This window comes from Aythya ferina (assembly GCF_964211825.1).
Source record: "Aythya ferina genome assembly, chromosome: 6".
In the NCBI taxonomy this organism is placed as follows: domain Eukaryota; kingdom Metazoa; phylum Chordata; class Aves; order Anseriformes; family Anatidae; genus Aythya; species Aythya ferina.
The window spans coordinates 3,803,298-3,818,093 of record NC_140303.1 but is presented as its reverse complement, the minus strand read 5'-3'; the positions used below and the strand labels follow the sequence as shown (position 1 = coordinate 3,818,093).

At 40.7% G+C, this 14,796-nt stretch overlaps 1 protein-coding gene across 9 annotated transcripts in view; it reads right to left on the bottom strand.

Moving 5' to 3' along the window:
* The window catches only part of ANKRD44 (ankyrin repeat domain 44), a 144,715-nt gene extending 130,469 nt beyond the window's left edge, over positions 1–14,246 (bottom strand). For 3 of the 9 annotated variants that reach the window (XM_084523525.1, XM_084523520.1, XM_084523522.1), the window contains exon 1: positions 14,114–14,244. In XM_084523525.1, the coding sequence (XP_084379651.1) occupies positions 14,114–14,149 (36 nt within the window). In that variant the 5' untranslated portion in view covers positions 14,150–14,244. Of the gene's footprint in view, positions 1–14,113 lie in introns of all 9 variants that reach the window. The other 6 variants (XM_084523516.1, XM_084523521.1, XM_084523523.1 and 3 more) reach the window with 4 other exon arrangements.
* Positions 14,247–14,796: the final 550 nt, after the last annotated feature.

The following is a 14,796-nucleotide window of genomic DNA, read 5'->3' as shown; positions in this document are numbered from 1 at the left end:
CTGCATTTTCCCCACACATCAGATTGTGCAGAAATGCCCCCCTACCCCGGGACATAAGCAAACAAAAAAAAACATAAATCACTGTTACATTGTTTTGTTTGTTTGTTTGTTTTACCTTTGATTACAGAATGGGGCAACTTAAAGCAACTTAAAAACAAAAATTGTCTTCTATGGAAGAAAATATAACCGAAGAAGGAAACATGTTAGCTTCAGGCTTCTGAGACATCATTATAGATGGGGATTAAAAATAACAAATCACAACATATTTCAACTCCATCTATCTTTAAAAACTCCATTTTAACGGCAAGACTATGCTAATATAAATCAGTCCTTTAAAGGAGAAAAAGCAGCAAGAGACTCCCTTAGCTGTTAGGTTTGTCTGAGCTCAGGCCGCTTTTCTTTTTGATGTTTGCACCCCTTATGGGTGCAGTGCTATGGTTATTACCATGACAGCAAAGGCGTCCACGATTTCTCTCAAAGCACAACATCCTCCTCTCCTGTTCACTAAATATCATACCATCATATTACAGGCTTATGACTTACCATGCCGCATCAACTCTCTTTTTTTTTTTCAACTATTTTTTTTCCTCAACTGTTTCTTAGCCCTGGCCAGTATCTATCAGTAATTTTACAGCATATTTTCATGTGAAACAATGCAGAGTGATCAACTGTATTTCCTGGGCAGAAGATGTGCACAAAACATTACCATCCAGGGCTAATTATCCAAGTAATGGCCACATCTGCAACTCTCAAGCCTGTAGCATTAAGTTGACTTTCCATACAGAGACAGCAGTAAGTGTTGTCAAGATAGGCCTTAATGAAAATATGTTTGGTATTGCCAGATTGTGATCTTGGATTAAAACTGTATTTGGAAAGGAAAAAAGCACACTGGGCCTCTGACAGGGAAGCCAAAAGAAACCTTCTGAGGATAGCTGGTGCGTTTCTTCCCCAGTTGCTTGTGCTTAGTCCTAAAAGGATTCTGTGAATCCAGTCAAACTCTTCTGTGAAAGACAAACACAGCACTCATTACACACCCCTATTTTAGAGAGTAAAATGGGAATATGAAGCTTTGAACTTTATGCTCAGGCAATTTCTGCACAAAAACAAGGAGGAGCAAATTTGCCCCAAATACTTTGCAGTTGCCCAAACTGAGACTTTTTGCTTTGCTGGCCACAACACAGCAGGGCTGTGTAGGATACTGGCCTGCTATAAAAGGCTTCTGCCTTCCTTGCCCCCAGATCCCTCTCCACCCTTCCTTTTTTTTCAATAGTAAAAGGTAAATTCCTCCAGTTCCATCTGACACTGGATGAACACCATTTGCTCTTAGCAGCCACACGTGCACAGCAAGCTGTTTCCTCATTCAGGATTTTGTCAGGAAAGCACGCAGCTTTCCCATACCACTTGGGCTCAGTGAAGTTCCTAGGAAAGTTCAGGTTTTAACATCCAACCTGACCAGAATTTAAGCATTGTCATAAACAATCCATCCTTTGTTATCTCACATGACAATTTCATGTGGTATAATAGTACAAATCTTGGTCGGAGCACTAACAACTTGGGAGGCTCGATATCAGTTCTCTTTCACACCACTATGTTCCTGCATGGTCCTCGGTGGGCAACCCCGTCTTGCAGTGTGCAGTTTATGGAAGAAGTCTCCCACTTTGACACTGCTCAAGGAAGAACTGCAGGTAAAGGCCACTGGCTGCTGCTCTGAGCATAACCCTGCCATCATGGACTCAGCTTTAGTCTTCCCATGCAGAATCAGGAAAACAGTGCCTGGAAGCTGCACCAGAAGAAAGGGAAACAGCCTCCTTGAAATAAATCTGTCTGCACTGTACTTAAATGCTGTGGAGAACTGGAACGTGAGTAGGAAGTGGGTGAACAGACTGAGCGCAGGAGAGAGGGCAGGACCTCTCCCTGCACCACCGTTCCTCCTGCAGGAATACAAATGCATCTGCAAATTATCTACCAGATTCCCACATGCACTTCTACATCGCAGACAGGCAGATCTCCCCATTAGTCTGATGCTTCCGCAGTCTGACAGGATGTGGTCACTCTAAGGCAGCCAAAAGTCTGCACCACCACCCTCCTCCCTGCTCCTGCCCTGCCTGCACAGCTGAGCAGCAGAAGCAGCAGCTCTGCTGTTTTGTTCTCCAAGAGTCAAGCCTGCTGCTGTATTGAAGCAGGATGATTGCTCACAGATGGAGGGTGCGATCACTCCTGGATGCATGTTTGGCGCCTATCTCATGAAGAAAGCTAAAGGAAATACACTCAACATAGCCCTTAGCAGCATCTATTGGCTACTGTTGAGCATGGATGAAAGATAGGACTGATAGCAGAGGAGATTTATCACTAACCCTTTCTGATGATGACGTCAGGTATCTAGCACTTCTCTCATCTCTACCTGGTGGCTGTCCTCTAGCAGCAGCACATACACATCCTACTGTGCTTTCTTCCTCTTCTACTGTGGGAGTCAGGCTAGATAGATGTACAACCATCGTTATAAGATTGCAGGAGTAGACACAAGCAAAAACGTAGAGCAAAAACAAGTGGCCACAGCAGGTGGGCAAGTGAAACGCCAGAGATGGTAGCTAAATATTGCTGTCACCATCTCCCCCTCCTGCACTGCTACATCTTGAGGGGATGATTGTGGAGGGCCAGCAGTCACCTCAGGAGGTGCTCCAAGCTGCCTGTCATTGCCTTCTCCATCTTTTCCCTTTTGCTTTAGTACAAATTATTTTCACAGACAAAGTTTATTTTATTCCCCCTCCAAACCCAAGAGAAATTCTTTTTCTCATCATTTTTCCTCCCAGATCTACTTGTTCAGTATTTACACAGGAAAAAAAATAAAAATCACACAAAATGAAGCAATGCACAGGTAAGGGAAGAGGAGACCTTAGCAGCACCTCCTCTTATCCAGACACAGGCCTCCTCCCATTTCAAATACTTCTTAATTACACATTTGCAGCCAGGTAGTTAATGCACAGAGAGGATTAACTATATAAGACAATCGGAAACTATGAATTGAAGATGAATTTATAACTATTGCAGCCTTCTGCCATGTTACCAAAAAGGAAAAATCACCCCCCATATGTTGAGGTATCCGTACCGTTTGTCTTAGCAAGTACCTCTCATGCAGATATATCCATGCAACTACTACTAGGTATGGAAAACAGGTGAAAAATTAAGGCAGATAGGCAGTTCCTTTCTGGTTACATTTGTCTAGAAACACATCTCTTGGAAAAAAAAAAAAAAAAAAAAAAAAAAAAAGGGATTTCACCACGAGTGGAAACATTAGGTTGACCCCAGATCTCAAAGTGATATGGTAGTGGTCAACGCAAACACATACCTATCTATCATCCCTGAAAAGCTGAAACTTTTGTTGCAGTTTCTATCTGTCACACGTCCTGCTGCTTCTTCTAGAAACCAGTTAAATCAGCAGAAAGACTCATTGATTTACAAGGGCTTTGGACATGGTTTCACAGGATGCAGCAAGGACACGACAAAGCGGGGGAAAAAAGGGCTTTGCTTCTTGCTACCTTGTATTTCATATGCAAGAGAGATCTGGCTTATTTTTATTTGATCTAGAGGTTTAAACTCTGCTGTCCTTCTGTCCTGTGAAACACCAAGTTCTTTGATTCTGCTTGAAGTCTGCCATCAGAAAAGGGGGAGGGAAAAAAAAAAAACAAACACCATTGGACACTTCGCCATGCTGAACTGCAGGTCTGGACTCTTTACCAAAACAGGCACTACATACCATCTGGTGCTAAGGTATTGGAGTAAAAGGGAAGAAAGATGAGGGGGAAAAAATAAGTTAGCAAGAGGGAAGTTCAGTATTTAAATATTTTCTTCTCCTCAGCCTACTCAATCAATGGGTGTCTGGAAGATCTTAAATCTCATGTGTCATTAATCTTCTAGGGGAAACATGAAGAGAAGAATTAAAAAGTGTTAAGTAGTACTGTTAGGGCTTCTTTGTGCATAAGGTAACAGTGTTTGAGTTTAAAATGTTCAAATCTTCTTCCCTCCCAAATGAGGATGACAATCTCTGGACCTGAGGAGCAGTATCTTCCAGTATTTGTGGTCTGAAGTGACTCATCAGCTTTGAAGTTTTTCTTTTCTTTTCTTTTTTTTTTTTTTTTAAATCTAAATCCTTATTTTCCTGACTCACTTTAAAGTATGCCTGACCTTTCAAGAACTCAGCACAAATGGTCGCCATGGGGCAGGATTCCTGTCCCACTGAAACATCCTGTGTACCCCTTTCGGCGCAGCATCAGGTAGTTGTAGGAGTGGTGTTTACCTAATGAGTCATCCTAATCGGAAGGAGATCATTGTTAGCTAAATATACACTCCCAGTCAATTTAAAACACAACACCAATCTCCCTTTGCATACTCATTTCACCTAAGTAACCTGTATCAATTAGTTATTTGTAATCTCTAGTCTTTGAAGTCTTTTTTACTTCCATCCTCAAGATCCAATTCATTGAAGCATTGGATTAACACAACACAGTATTGCATAAATACTTTTAATCTCAGTTGCCTCAGAACATCATTATCTTAATGTAGTAAGATTTCATGCATTTGATCCTTTTGCCTCTCAGTACTTGCTTAATCTTCACTTCTGTCTAGTGCCAGGTACAGCCACTGGGGCACCACCAATGGACACATTCCAGCAGTGTTGAAATCTACTGACTAAGAATTAATTTTGGAAAGAAACAACCAGGTCAGTTGTCTAAGGTCCAAAGTCATTGTATTGAAAGCAGGGAGTACTGCAGGAGCTCAGATAGGTGGGAATCCACAAACCGCCCTCAGTGTGCAGACAGGAAGATAAGGATTATGCTTGGGCCTCTGCCAGGGCCCGAGGAGTCCAACACCAGATCTAACATCCAGGCAGAATTTGGGACTGTTCTACTACCAAAACCCTTCTCCAAAACTCAACGATATTCTTCACTGTGCCCAAAAGCTAGCACCACATTTTATTTTTCAGGTCCCACAAAGCAAGAAATCCTCTCCCTGGGGATGCATTTAGCTAGAAGGGGTGTGGAAGCATACAGCAACTAACAAGAAGTTGCCACCAAGGAGGAAATACCACTGTGATAGTTTTGTCTTTAATGTCAGGGTTTAGCTCATAATCCAAAGGGAGGGTTTTTTCCCTTCCGTCAGAGAAGTTATGTGGCCAAGAGCTCTGTGAGGAGAATGATGTGACAGGAGGTGTCAGTAATGTTATTTTCGGAGGAAGGCTGAAGTCTGGATGAAGTTCTGATCTGCAGGATGAAAATTAATAGAAACATATCAGCCTACCAGATTGTTGTCTGTGCTGCTTTATGGTTAAATTATTAACATGCTATGTGGTACCACATGTCCCCTTACAGAAAGGCAACACTACACTGGAAACATGCTGAATGAAGGCCTGTGAAATAAACCAATTAAAACGTCTGAATGCACTGAAATACAGATCAGAACAAAACTGGTACGGGGGAACAAAAGGTATGTGTGTTGTGGTACAGGCTTACCTCAAGCTAGTTAGATAGTCATAGGCCATGCTAAAACTGACCAACGTTCAAGTTCTTCCTGCAAGATAAATCAGAAACAGCTATTATACACCCTTTTGCTGTAGCAATACTTGGAAACAGCAGACAGCCAATGCTTGAGGTCACAGGCCATAGCCTAGAAGTTAGTCTGCAAACTGGAAGAAGCTGACTGGGCTCAGTACCATGTGTTTCACATGTGAGAGGCAAAAATCCATAGGAATAGCCAGAAGAGCACTGAAAACAAGCAGAAACACCAGACTCCTCGGGGCACTGGATCAACAGAAGGGTCAGACTTGGAAAGAGTTTGTTCTGCATTCAGATACAAAACCATCTACACTCTCCTGCAAATGTAAAATGAGATGGTGTCACAGATGACTCAGAGGAGGATTTCTTCTATCAAAACATAATTCTTTGATATCCAGATTCCATCCTGCCACTCAGACAATAAAAGAAAACAGCATCTTGCTTCTAACACTGCTAGCCTGGTACATCTTGTATCTCAATACTGGGCCAACTGTACTAGCCACAACACAGGCTGAAGAGGACAAAGTTCCTACCCAAAGAGCACAGACCTTTGGAACATGAGGAATGACAGAAATCCAGCAGCACAGTTACCTTTGTTTTACTAAATTTTGCTTCACACACTTCATAACTGCTTGAGAAATTTGTGTTTACCAACAGCACTTGTTCTGGAGCAAATGTGTTGATGGTTCTTCAGGTTATACCTTGTGAGATGTTTTATTCTTCATTCTTTCTACCTCCTTGCTAAAAATTGGGATTTTTTTACAGTGGTTTATAATGTAAGCCTGAGGGAAGAAAAATCCATTTTTCTTCCTGTGCTTCAGTTAAAGAAGGAAATAAGTAACATGAGCCATGAAAGGACTTTGATCCAGAACTAGGGAATGTAAATGCTTTACAGATGCCAAATAAGGATGTTTCCAAAGAAAAAAAAAAAACAAAGCATTCTCTACCCCAACCCCTTTTCATTTCCAAACAAGGTAATGGAAGGAGAATTTTGTAAGATTTTGATACAAATTCAATTTCTGCAAGAAGTTGCTCTGTTTTCAATAATTATGTACATTCATCAGAATAAACAATTGATTGTTTTGACAGGGGCTTATTGTGCTCTGGGAGGAAATTATTTTTTTTTTTAAGCTCAGGAGTGTCTCTTAAAGCTATATAGAGAATGGAGAGAAATAGGATGGAATCAAGAATCCCTCTTTAATTGCAATCACGTTGGTGAAAGCGTTCTTCCTGATGGTCACACCGCCTGCACAACGCATCCTAGCAAAGGCCGCAGCACATACTGACACTAGTGAAGCCCAGACAGAGTGTCACAAATGGGAAGATCCTGTGGGCGACTGGTTTTATTTATACTGGCTTTTTGGATAGCACATGGCCCTGCTCTGTCCTACAAGAACAGCATCAAGATCAGTTCATCTCCGATGTTCTTTATGAAAACTCAGTCTTTGTGGATAAGAACTGCCGAGAGTCTTCAATAAACAAATGAAAAAGATACAAGAGACCGAAATATAAAGTGTTTCTAACTAAACCTGACTTCCCCTTCTAAGAACTGAGGAACCTGCCCTCTATTTCTGTGAGCTGGAACAAGGTACCTGTAAGGAAATCAGGACCCCAGCGCTAAGTAACTGCTGCAGTTCAGTCACATCCCTTTTAAATGGATTTGTCTTTCACTGCAGACTCCTTTCAGAGCTCCTACGATGTGCCTATTAGCTATACAGTTAAAAAAAGCTAAGTATCTTTTAAGGATGCAGAGCAAACAAGTTCAAGTTCTTTTGAGCACACACACTTTGCACAATATTTTGACACCACAAAGAGTGGAATAAATAACACAAGGCACACGTGTCTGATATCAAGATAAAAATCTACGGATTTAGCCCATGCAGATGAGCCCTGCATTTGCATGGCACCTCAAGGACATCTGTAAGATTCTGCATGAGTGAAGATGTCTCCCCAGATTGTCTTGCAAGATCAGAAGATCGGGTCAATGGCTGTGTTCCAGATTATGTCTGGAGATGTTAATAGTGACATTATCACAGATACAGCTACAAGAACAAAGCAGGTCAGAAACACCGGGGCTTCTAAGCTGATGGTACAGCTGTCTTGCTCCTATCTAATTCCCTAAATCCTAGAGCACGGTGAGAATTGAAAACACACCATTCTGGTATAAAAACAGCACCACGAAGCAGCCAGTGTTCAGATATGGGAGCTGAATGATGCGGTTCAGAAATGTCAAGCCTTTATCTTTGGGAAATTGCAAGGTGAAAACCCAGTGATCTACCCAAAGAAAACTGCGTGAATGTATGACAATATACTTTTGTTGTTCTCTTTTACTCCACATTAAAAACCAATTTTGTGCTTATGAACTAGCACTAGGATTTAACCATTATTAATAGTCTACATCTTAGACAAGTGGCTAATACAATAAATAACATCACAAACCTCACCACTATCACGCAGCACTTCTTGGCAGGTTTTGCAGTTCCTTTAGTACAGGAAATATGTTTCAGTACAGTATTTCAGCGATGCTGTGACTCTGTTGACTACAGAGGAAACTGTAATTTTCCAAATGGCTTGTTACGGATTCAGACTGACTTGCCTGGAAGGAGGGAGGAGGACGCAGTCAGAGAGGCTGGGAAAGCTACGCCCGTATTACTAGAATGCTCCCCACTAAGCAGCAACATCTTGAACCAGTGTGCCAAGTAGGACAGACTGGTTTTAATCACAGTAGTCTGCAGTTCAGTGTGAGGCTCCTTACCTAAGTCTTCCATGTCACACTACTGATTTGCTAACAGCTTAAGGTAGCTGACAGCAAGCTGCACTGGCCCGGATCAGGACAGATGGCCCACGTTCACTCCAGCAACTTGGTTTAGCTGATATGAAAAACTAAGAAGTTTATCCTTATCCTAGCACTGAGACATGGACAAGCCCCGGAAAGGGAAGGAGACCCGTGTCCCAAAAGATGGCCGAAGCCACATTCTGCCATACCAAACGTCACCACCTGGGCTTTCGGATGTTTGCCTGTGAAACCTACTAACCTGCCTTGCAGTCATTTCCCCTGGATGCAAATAAATGTTTAAATTTTCAACAGCTACTAAACTGAAATATTCTCTAGCCTAGGTGAATAATAGGGAGAATAAAACAGAACAATCAGCCTCGCTATCACAGGAAGAAAGAAGATGAGGGGATTGCAAACATGAAAAATAAGAGACAAATGTATAAAATAAGATTTTTGAGGGGTGGACAACTATGTTACACATCACTACATCATTACGAAGGAAGTAGAGCTGGCAAGAGACAAGCTGTCACGAGCAGCATTCTTCCATCTCTAACACCTAGAGAGTAACCGACACACGAAGTGCAATAGCTCCCAAGTCTGTACTGCAGGCCTGTCCCTGATGGCTAAAACACCCCAGAGCTACCTCAACACAGTTACACAGAAAGAAACTGTAACTGGGATCAAGAGAAAAGGCAAACCACACTCAAGAGTACGTATACATTTTTATTTGCCCATGCGCAATTAAAGGGAAGCATATGAATATTGGGAAGTTGTTCTCCAACCTCCAGACAATGATTCAGAGAACGATCTTTATATATAAACCATGTGATGACTTATGCAATTACTAATTGCAGCTTCCTACAAATAGTGAGTGAATTATAGGCATACAGCATTCAGTAATTAAACATTTTTGTTCCTGTATACTTTGCAGGAACTTTCCATTAAAATCTTACACAGAAAACAACAAAATCAGACCAGACAAAGGATGGTGATGAATAGCAGGGAAGCAACGTAGCCAAAGATGGACTTACTCATTAAGCTTAGCAGGCAAAAAAAAAATCGTTGGCATCTTCAATAGAATACCGCATTAGAGTCAAAAACAGCATCGCAAAAGTCAGGTAGAGTTTCTTGTGTGAACTTTGATCAGCTGCTGTCCTAGGCTTATCATACCACATGTACTGGTGGTAGCAAATTTCCAACAACTTCCCGAAGCACAGACAAGAACAATGTTTTTGGAAATATGCTACCAAATTAAAATAGACTAGGCTTTGAATCAAACACTCAGAGAAAGAAAAAGCACACTTTGCCTTAACGCCACCATGTTGCAGAACATGTTTAATAACGTGTTAGTTTGCACAGAGCAAAAAAGGGCACATCCGCAAGCACCTCTAGCCTTAATTTAGCTGCTAAGCAGGAGGTCCAGTTTCTGGGAGGAGAATGCTGCAAGAGCAGCTCCTCTGCGACCACCTGAAAGTGCTTCAAGTCACAGCATATGAACAACTGCTACAGAAAAATATGCGACAGCAGGGCCTGCACTGCAGACAGCTGGACAAGTAGCTTGACACCCCAGGGCCAACACACTCCTCAAGCATCATCTGGGCAGAGCCTGTGACATAGCCAGCCACTGCAGGAGGCAACAGCTGCAGTATAGAGCTCTGCAGAACCTTAAATGGCAGTTTCAACTGCTCTGCTGTGTTGGTAAGAAAATGACCTTAATAGCTGGTCACTGGAAGGTCATTTTCACCATTTTGAAGAGAACAAGAGTAAGCTGATTTGTACAGCATGTTTTCCCCAGTTAAGCTTTAAGTGAAAATTGTACCTGAAAAAATGGTAATCATGTTAATTGATAAAGTGTCGTTTTCTTTACAGTTGCCTTAAACTAAGTTTAAGTTATCATAGTTGCATTTTTTACAATTTACAATATCATAATAAACAGGAAAACTTATGAAACAATTACGTACTCAAAGTTGCTTGTATTTGTAATTGTCAGAATCTTATTTTTTTTTAAGATACTGACACAAGACTGGTAGTCTCATGCAGCAGCAGTATTATCACTGCCACATTTAACAGTAATACAGACACACAGCTGAACGCCTACTACATACTGCAGTGAGCCAGTTTTGCCTTTTCTCATTGGATATTATGTACCTCCCATTCTTGTCAAAATTAACTAGAACCTAGTGTTACAGAAATCTCTGCCTACGTTTCTGCAGGGTTACAACAAACCTGTTGACCACTGTTTTTTTCTGTGAAAATACAAGATACATGTACAGACACATCTGCAAGCCAACATGCAGAATAATTAAACATATTTGTATATAGTTAACTTATTTTTATTAAATGAGGAAATATCCTTTTTTGAAGGTCATTTCTTTGGTCTTAAAAATTCAAACACAAGCCACCTGGTTTTCATTTCCTGGCCTATTCCTTATGCCTCAGCTGCATACTGTGCTAAAAACAAAGACTCCATTCTTTAATTGTGAATATCAGGCGCCTTTAACCTTCATTCTGCTGCTAGTGCCTTGGAATGTGAAAAAGCTAATATACAATATCCTCTTTTATTAGCTAAAATAATAAATGGCCAGTTCTATTCCTTTTATCAGCTGGGCTCACGATCCCCAGATCCCTGGAGACTTAAGAGAAAAAACATCTGATTTTCAAAGCAAAATCACTGTATTTGAACACTGGTCTGTTCTACTGTTTTGGATGGCAGGCAGGGATTAAAGGTCACTGTTTTTAAGGTTACCTAAGAAGAGGCTGGAAATAAGTCACCTCAGACCCTTGTCACCCTTAGGCAGTTAACAGCCATCACATCTGGTCTCGATCAAAAGCCAGTAATGAACTACAGCTAGAGTATTCAAAGGCTTGTAGCACATATGGTTTTTAAAACACACAAAAAAAGAAAACTTGGTACATAACGTTAGGACCAGTGAAAGATGGCATTCTTCAGTAAGAAATGCAAGTACTCAGAGGAAATGGAGAGGAACTTGTACAGCTCACTGACTCAAAATTCACTAGACAGCTCAGTGCACAAGATGATTGCTAGTAAAGCAAAGAAATATTTATCCATCAATGGAAAGAATACACTTAAATATTAAGGTGACCAAACCACCTCCTACTTTTGAAAGGAACAGGAGATTCAGAGTGAATGAACAAACTGATATAGACCCTGTAGAAGATATTTAAAAAAAAATCCTATCAAGAAAGCAAGCTTTCAGAAAACCTGAAACGCTGATGATCTCTATCAATATTAGACACATAGCTGACTTGAGAGACCCATCAGATACAGTCTCAGGATGAGCAGATCAAGTGTCATTAATTTATTTACTCTCTCATTCATTCACAGTTTGTAAAACTTTTGCTGCTGTGTTGCTTGCAAATTAGAATAACTTATTCCTAACTTCACAAAGCTCAGTCTGGTGCTTGAGTTAGGAGTGTCAGCATAACTGGAAGAGGCACTCCTCGCACCCAAGGGTACGCTGGATCTCTTAGTCAGGTCCCTGGGACATCTTAACAAGACTTGCATTAGCCCACACTTGCTTCAAGGAGTACAACTAGCTGGTAAGCGTGGGGAAGACTCCAGTTTAAACCACATGGGCCAGAGGAAAGTCAGCAGCAAAAATCTTTCAGCAACTGCTGGTGAGACTCAAGGCTTGAAGTATCATACTGATGTACAGATTTACACTTCAGATCAGTGTGCCATATTTACCTCTTCCCTTTTTAATCAAATGGCAAAGACTGAGTTTCCACAGTTGGTTCAGAGAACCAACATTAGCATTAAATAGCAGCCAATCACTCACACATTGTCACTTCCCACATTTAACAAAGAACCACAAATTTGAAAACTGTTCCCCATTCTGCCTCAGTCTATCAGTAGAAGGTATTCATTATAGCAGCTTAAATAAAGAGAAAACGTTGCTTTGCCTGGAGAAAAGTGGGTAAGAGAATAATCAGTGTGATGCAACATGGCTTGAAATTTGATTTCACAACAGTCATTGCACCAAAAGGTTTATGAAAATGGCCTTTAAGAGACACATTTGTGAAAAGTAGCCAGGGAAAAAAAAAAAACAAAAAGAAAAAACAACAAAAACAATTTGTGCCATGTAATCTGTACGAGCTCACGGATGTAAAAATAGATTAAGGGAACGGTTTGCTTTGGTTTATCTGTTAAGCTAGTACATCACCGTTATAACAGACATTTCTAATGTTTCCTAACAGTTAAGACTATTCTGTTTATTACAATCACACCAAGCACTAAACTTTAATATGTTAGAGGCTACTTCATAATGAGCCATTTTTAAGAGAGCAGAATTCCCTTAATTTATAAGGGCAAACCAGTAGAAGTCTGTTTTGCTAATTTTTAAGGATTTTCACATGTAATTTTACTTCAAAAAATGTCACGTTTACTTTTTGCTGCAGAGTTCTTTGGAGTTCTGCCAAAAAAAAAATCTTACACTGGGCTTTATATTTCTGTTCTTCTGAAAAAAAAAAAAAAACCCTTACCTCTCCTTAAGCTATTATCAGGGTCTCCGAGAAAAGGTGCATTAAAATCTACCTTGTCTGTAACAACTGCCAATGTATTTTGGGATTACTTGCAAACATTTGTTTACTAACCTAAAATCCTCAGTTTGGCCTTGAGCAGGAATCTAGACTTGAGGTTCTGCTGTGCTTCAGAGTAAGTTTTCCAGCATTCCCTCTGGAGAGAACACTCTAAACAGCATCACAGAAAAATCAGCATTTCTGTAGCATTCTGATAGCCTTTCTCCTCATCTTGCCAAGAACAACTTGAAATCTTGCTCTACCTGGAAAAGCAAGCTCTGTCTGACTTCTACAGTTCTTCTGCTGTGGGATAAAGAAATTCAGCATAAAAAGACACTGAACAGGCTCCGTCTCCACTTCACTTGGCAAAAAAGCTCACGTTACTCAGGCTGGGCAAGTTAGATCAGCAACAACTTGCCAGCAGAGATATACAGACAGGCACGCTGTACTCTACTTCCCGGTATTTTCCCTATCCATTTTGTTTGGCATCTGTATTTTTTGAGACTCTCTTGTACTTAGCATGCTCCAGCCTGAGAAGCAGAAGCAAAATCAGAATTTTTCAGCAGCAACTGGTTACTCATATACCCAGGAACTGCCACAGTTGCAAGTACAATTGGAGACCAAGAAAACCTCACTACAGTGCCCTCACTGCCACTGCAACTACTCCACCATGACATGCAGGGAAGAAAAGTCTCATACAGACACAGTGGGAGGTGTAGAACAGATGCAATGGGAAAATCAGGTGTAAGCACAGCAGGTACAACTGAATCAGAACGCTAGGAGTGAAGTCTGTGTGAAATTTTATCAAGAGAAGCAGAGGTATAGAAGCAAGAGAATTTAAGTACAAGCAAATGTAAAATGCAAGAAACATTACATCCTTATCTTTTGCTCCTTGCACAAAGTAGCTTAGACAAAACACACGATGAAGCCTCTCCTGATCTTTAAGATTACCACACCTTATTGATAACTGCTACCGTTGGCAAATTTTGGCCTTATCAGCTCAGGCTGTAAAGGGACGTTATTTCAGTGCAGAAGTTTAGACTGTAAGGAAATATATACAAACTGCATCCTTTTGCACTAAAGTACAAATAAACAAGTTGGGTACAACCAAGAACTACATTACGTGTTTCAAATACTCTAAACTAAGAAAAACCCAAGGCAGTACGGCTTATGCTCTGCTCTCTTAATTCACTGTCCCTTTACAAACACGTCGTTGTAATTGATCTTAAAAAATACAAAGAGCACATACCTTTTTTCCTACGGGTCCCTCCACACTATTCAGCATACTGGATGAACTTGTTCAGACGAATCAAGGCCGTCACCAGTAAGGCTTTTGTCCATTAGTGTTTATTTTGCACTTCACTGAGAAAGTTAGGAAGCAACAAGTAAATCCGGAAGTTTGTGCGGGGTGAGCTGGGAAGGAACACTTGGTTCCCTCTTTATAAAGAAATCTAAATAAGGAATATGAGACACTATGGACATGCAGATTTCAAGCCTCTACCCGTACTTCCCAAACATCACACAGTAATTCTGCAGCAATGTAAACTTTGCAGTTGCCAAGCTGTGGCAAGTCTCTCATTTCTGCAAAACAGCAGAAGTACATCTTCTGTTCACTTAGCCTAATGTAGTTTCCTATATTAATGGCAGAATTAATTATTAATTACATTAATCTAAACAGCAGTGATCTGATCTTTCCATTCATTTGAACACTCTGCCCGTTGCTGTTCAGAACTGGAAATCTGCAGATGAGCACCAGCCACAATCTCAGAGTAAATTTTCCCATTCATTATTTTTGCTGATTTTAATTTGTACTGGAAAAGTAGGTCTGTCCAGAAATGGATGGATGTCATGCAAATATATCTAACTCAAGTTAAGTATCTAAATCTAATGAAAGGTGTTTAAGTCTCAGTACCAGTACCTTTAACCTACTGC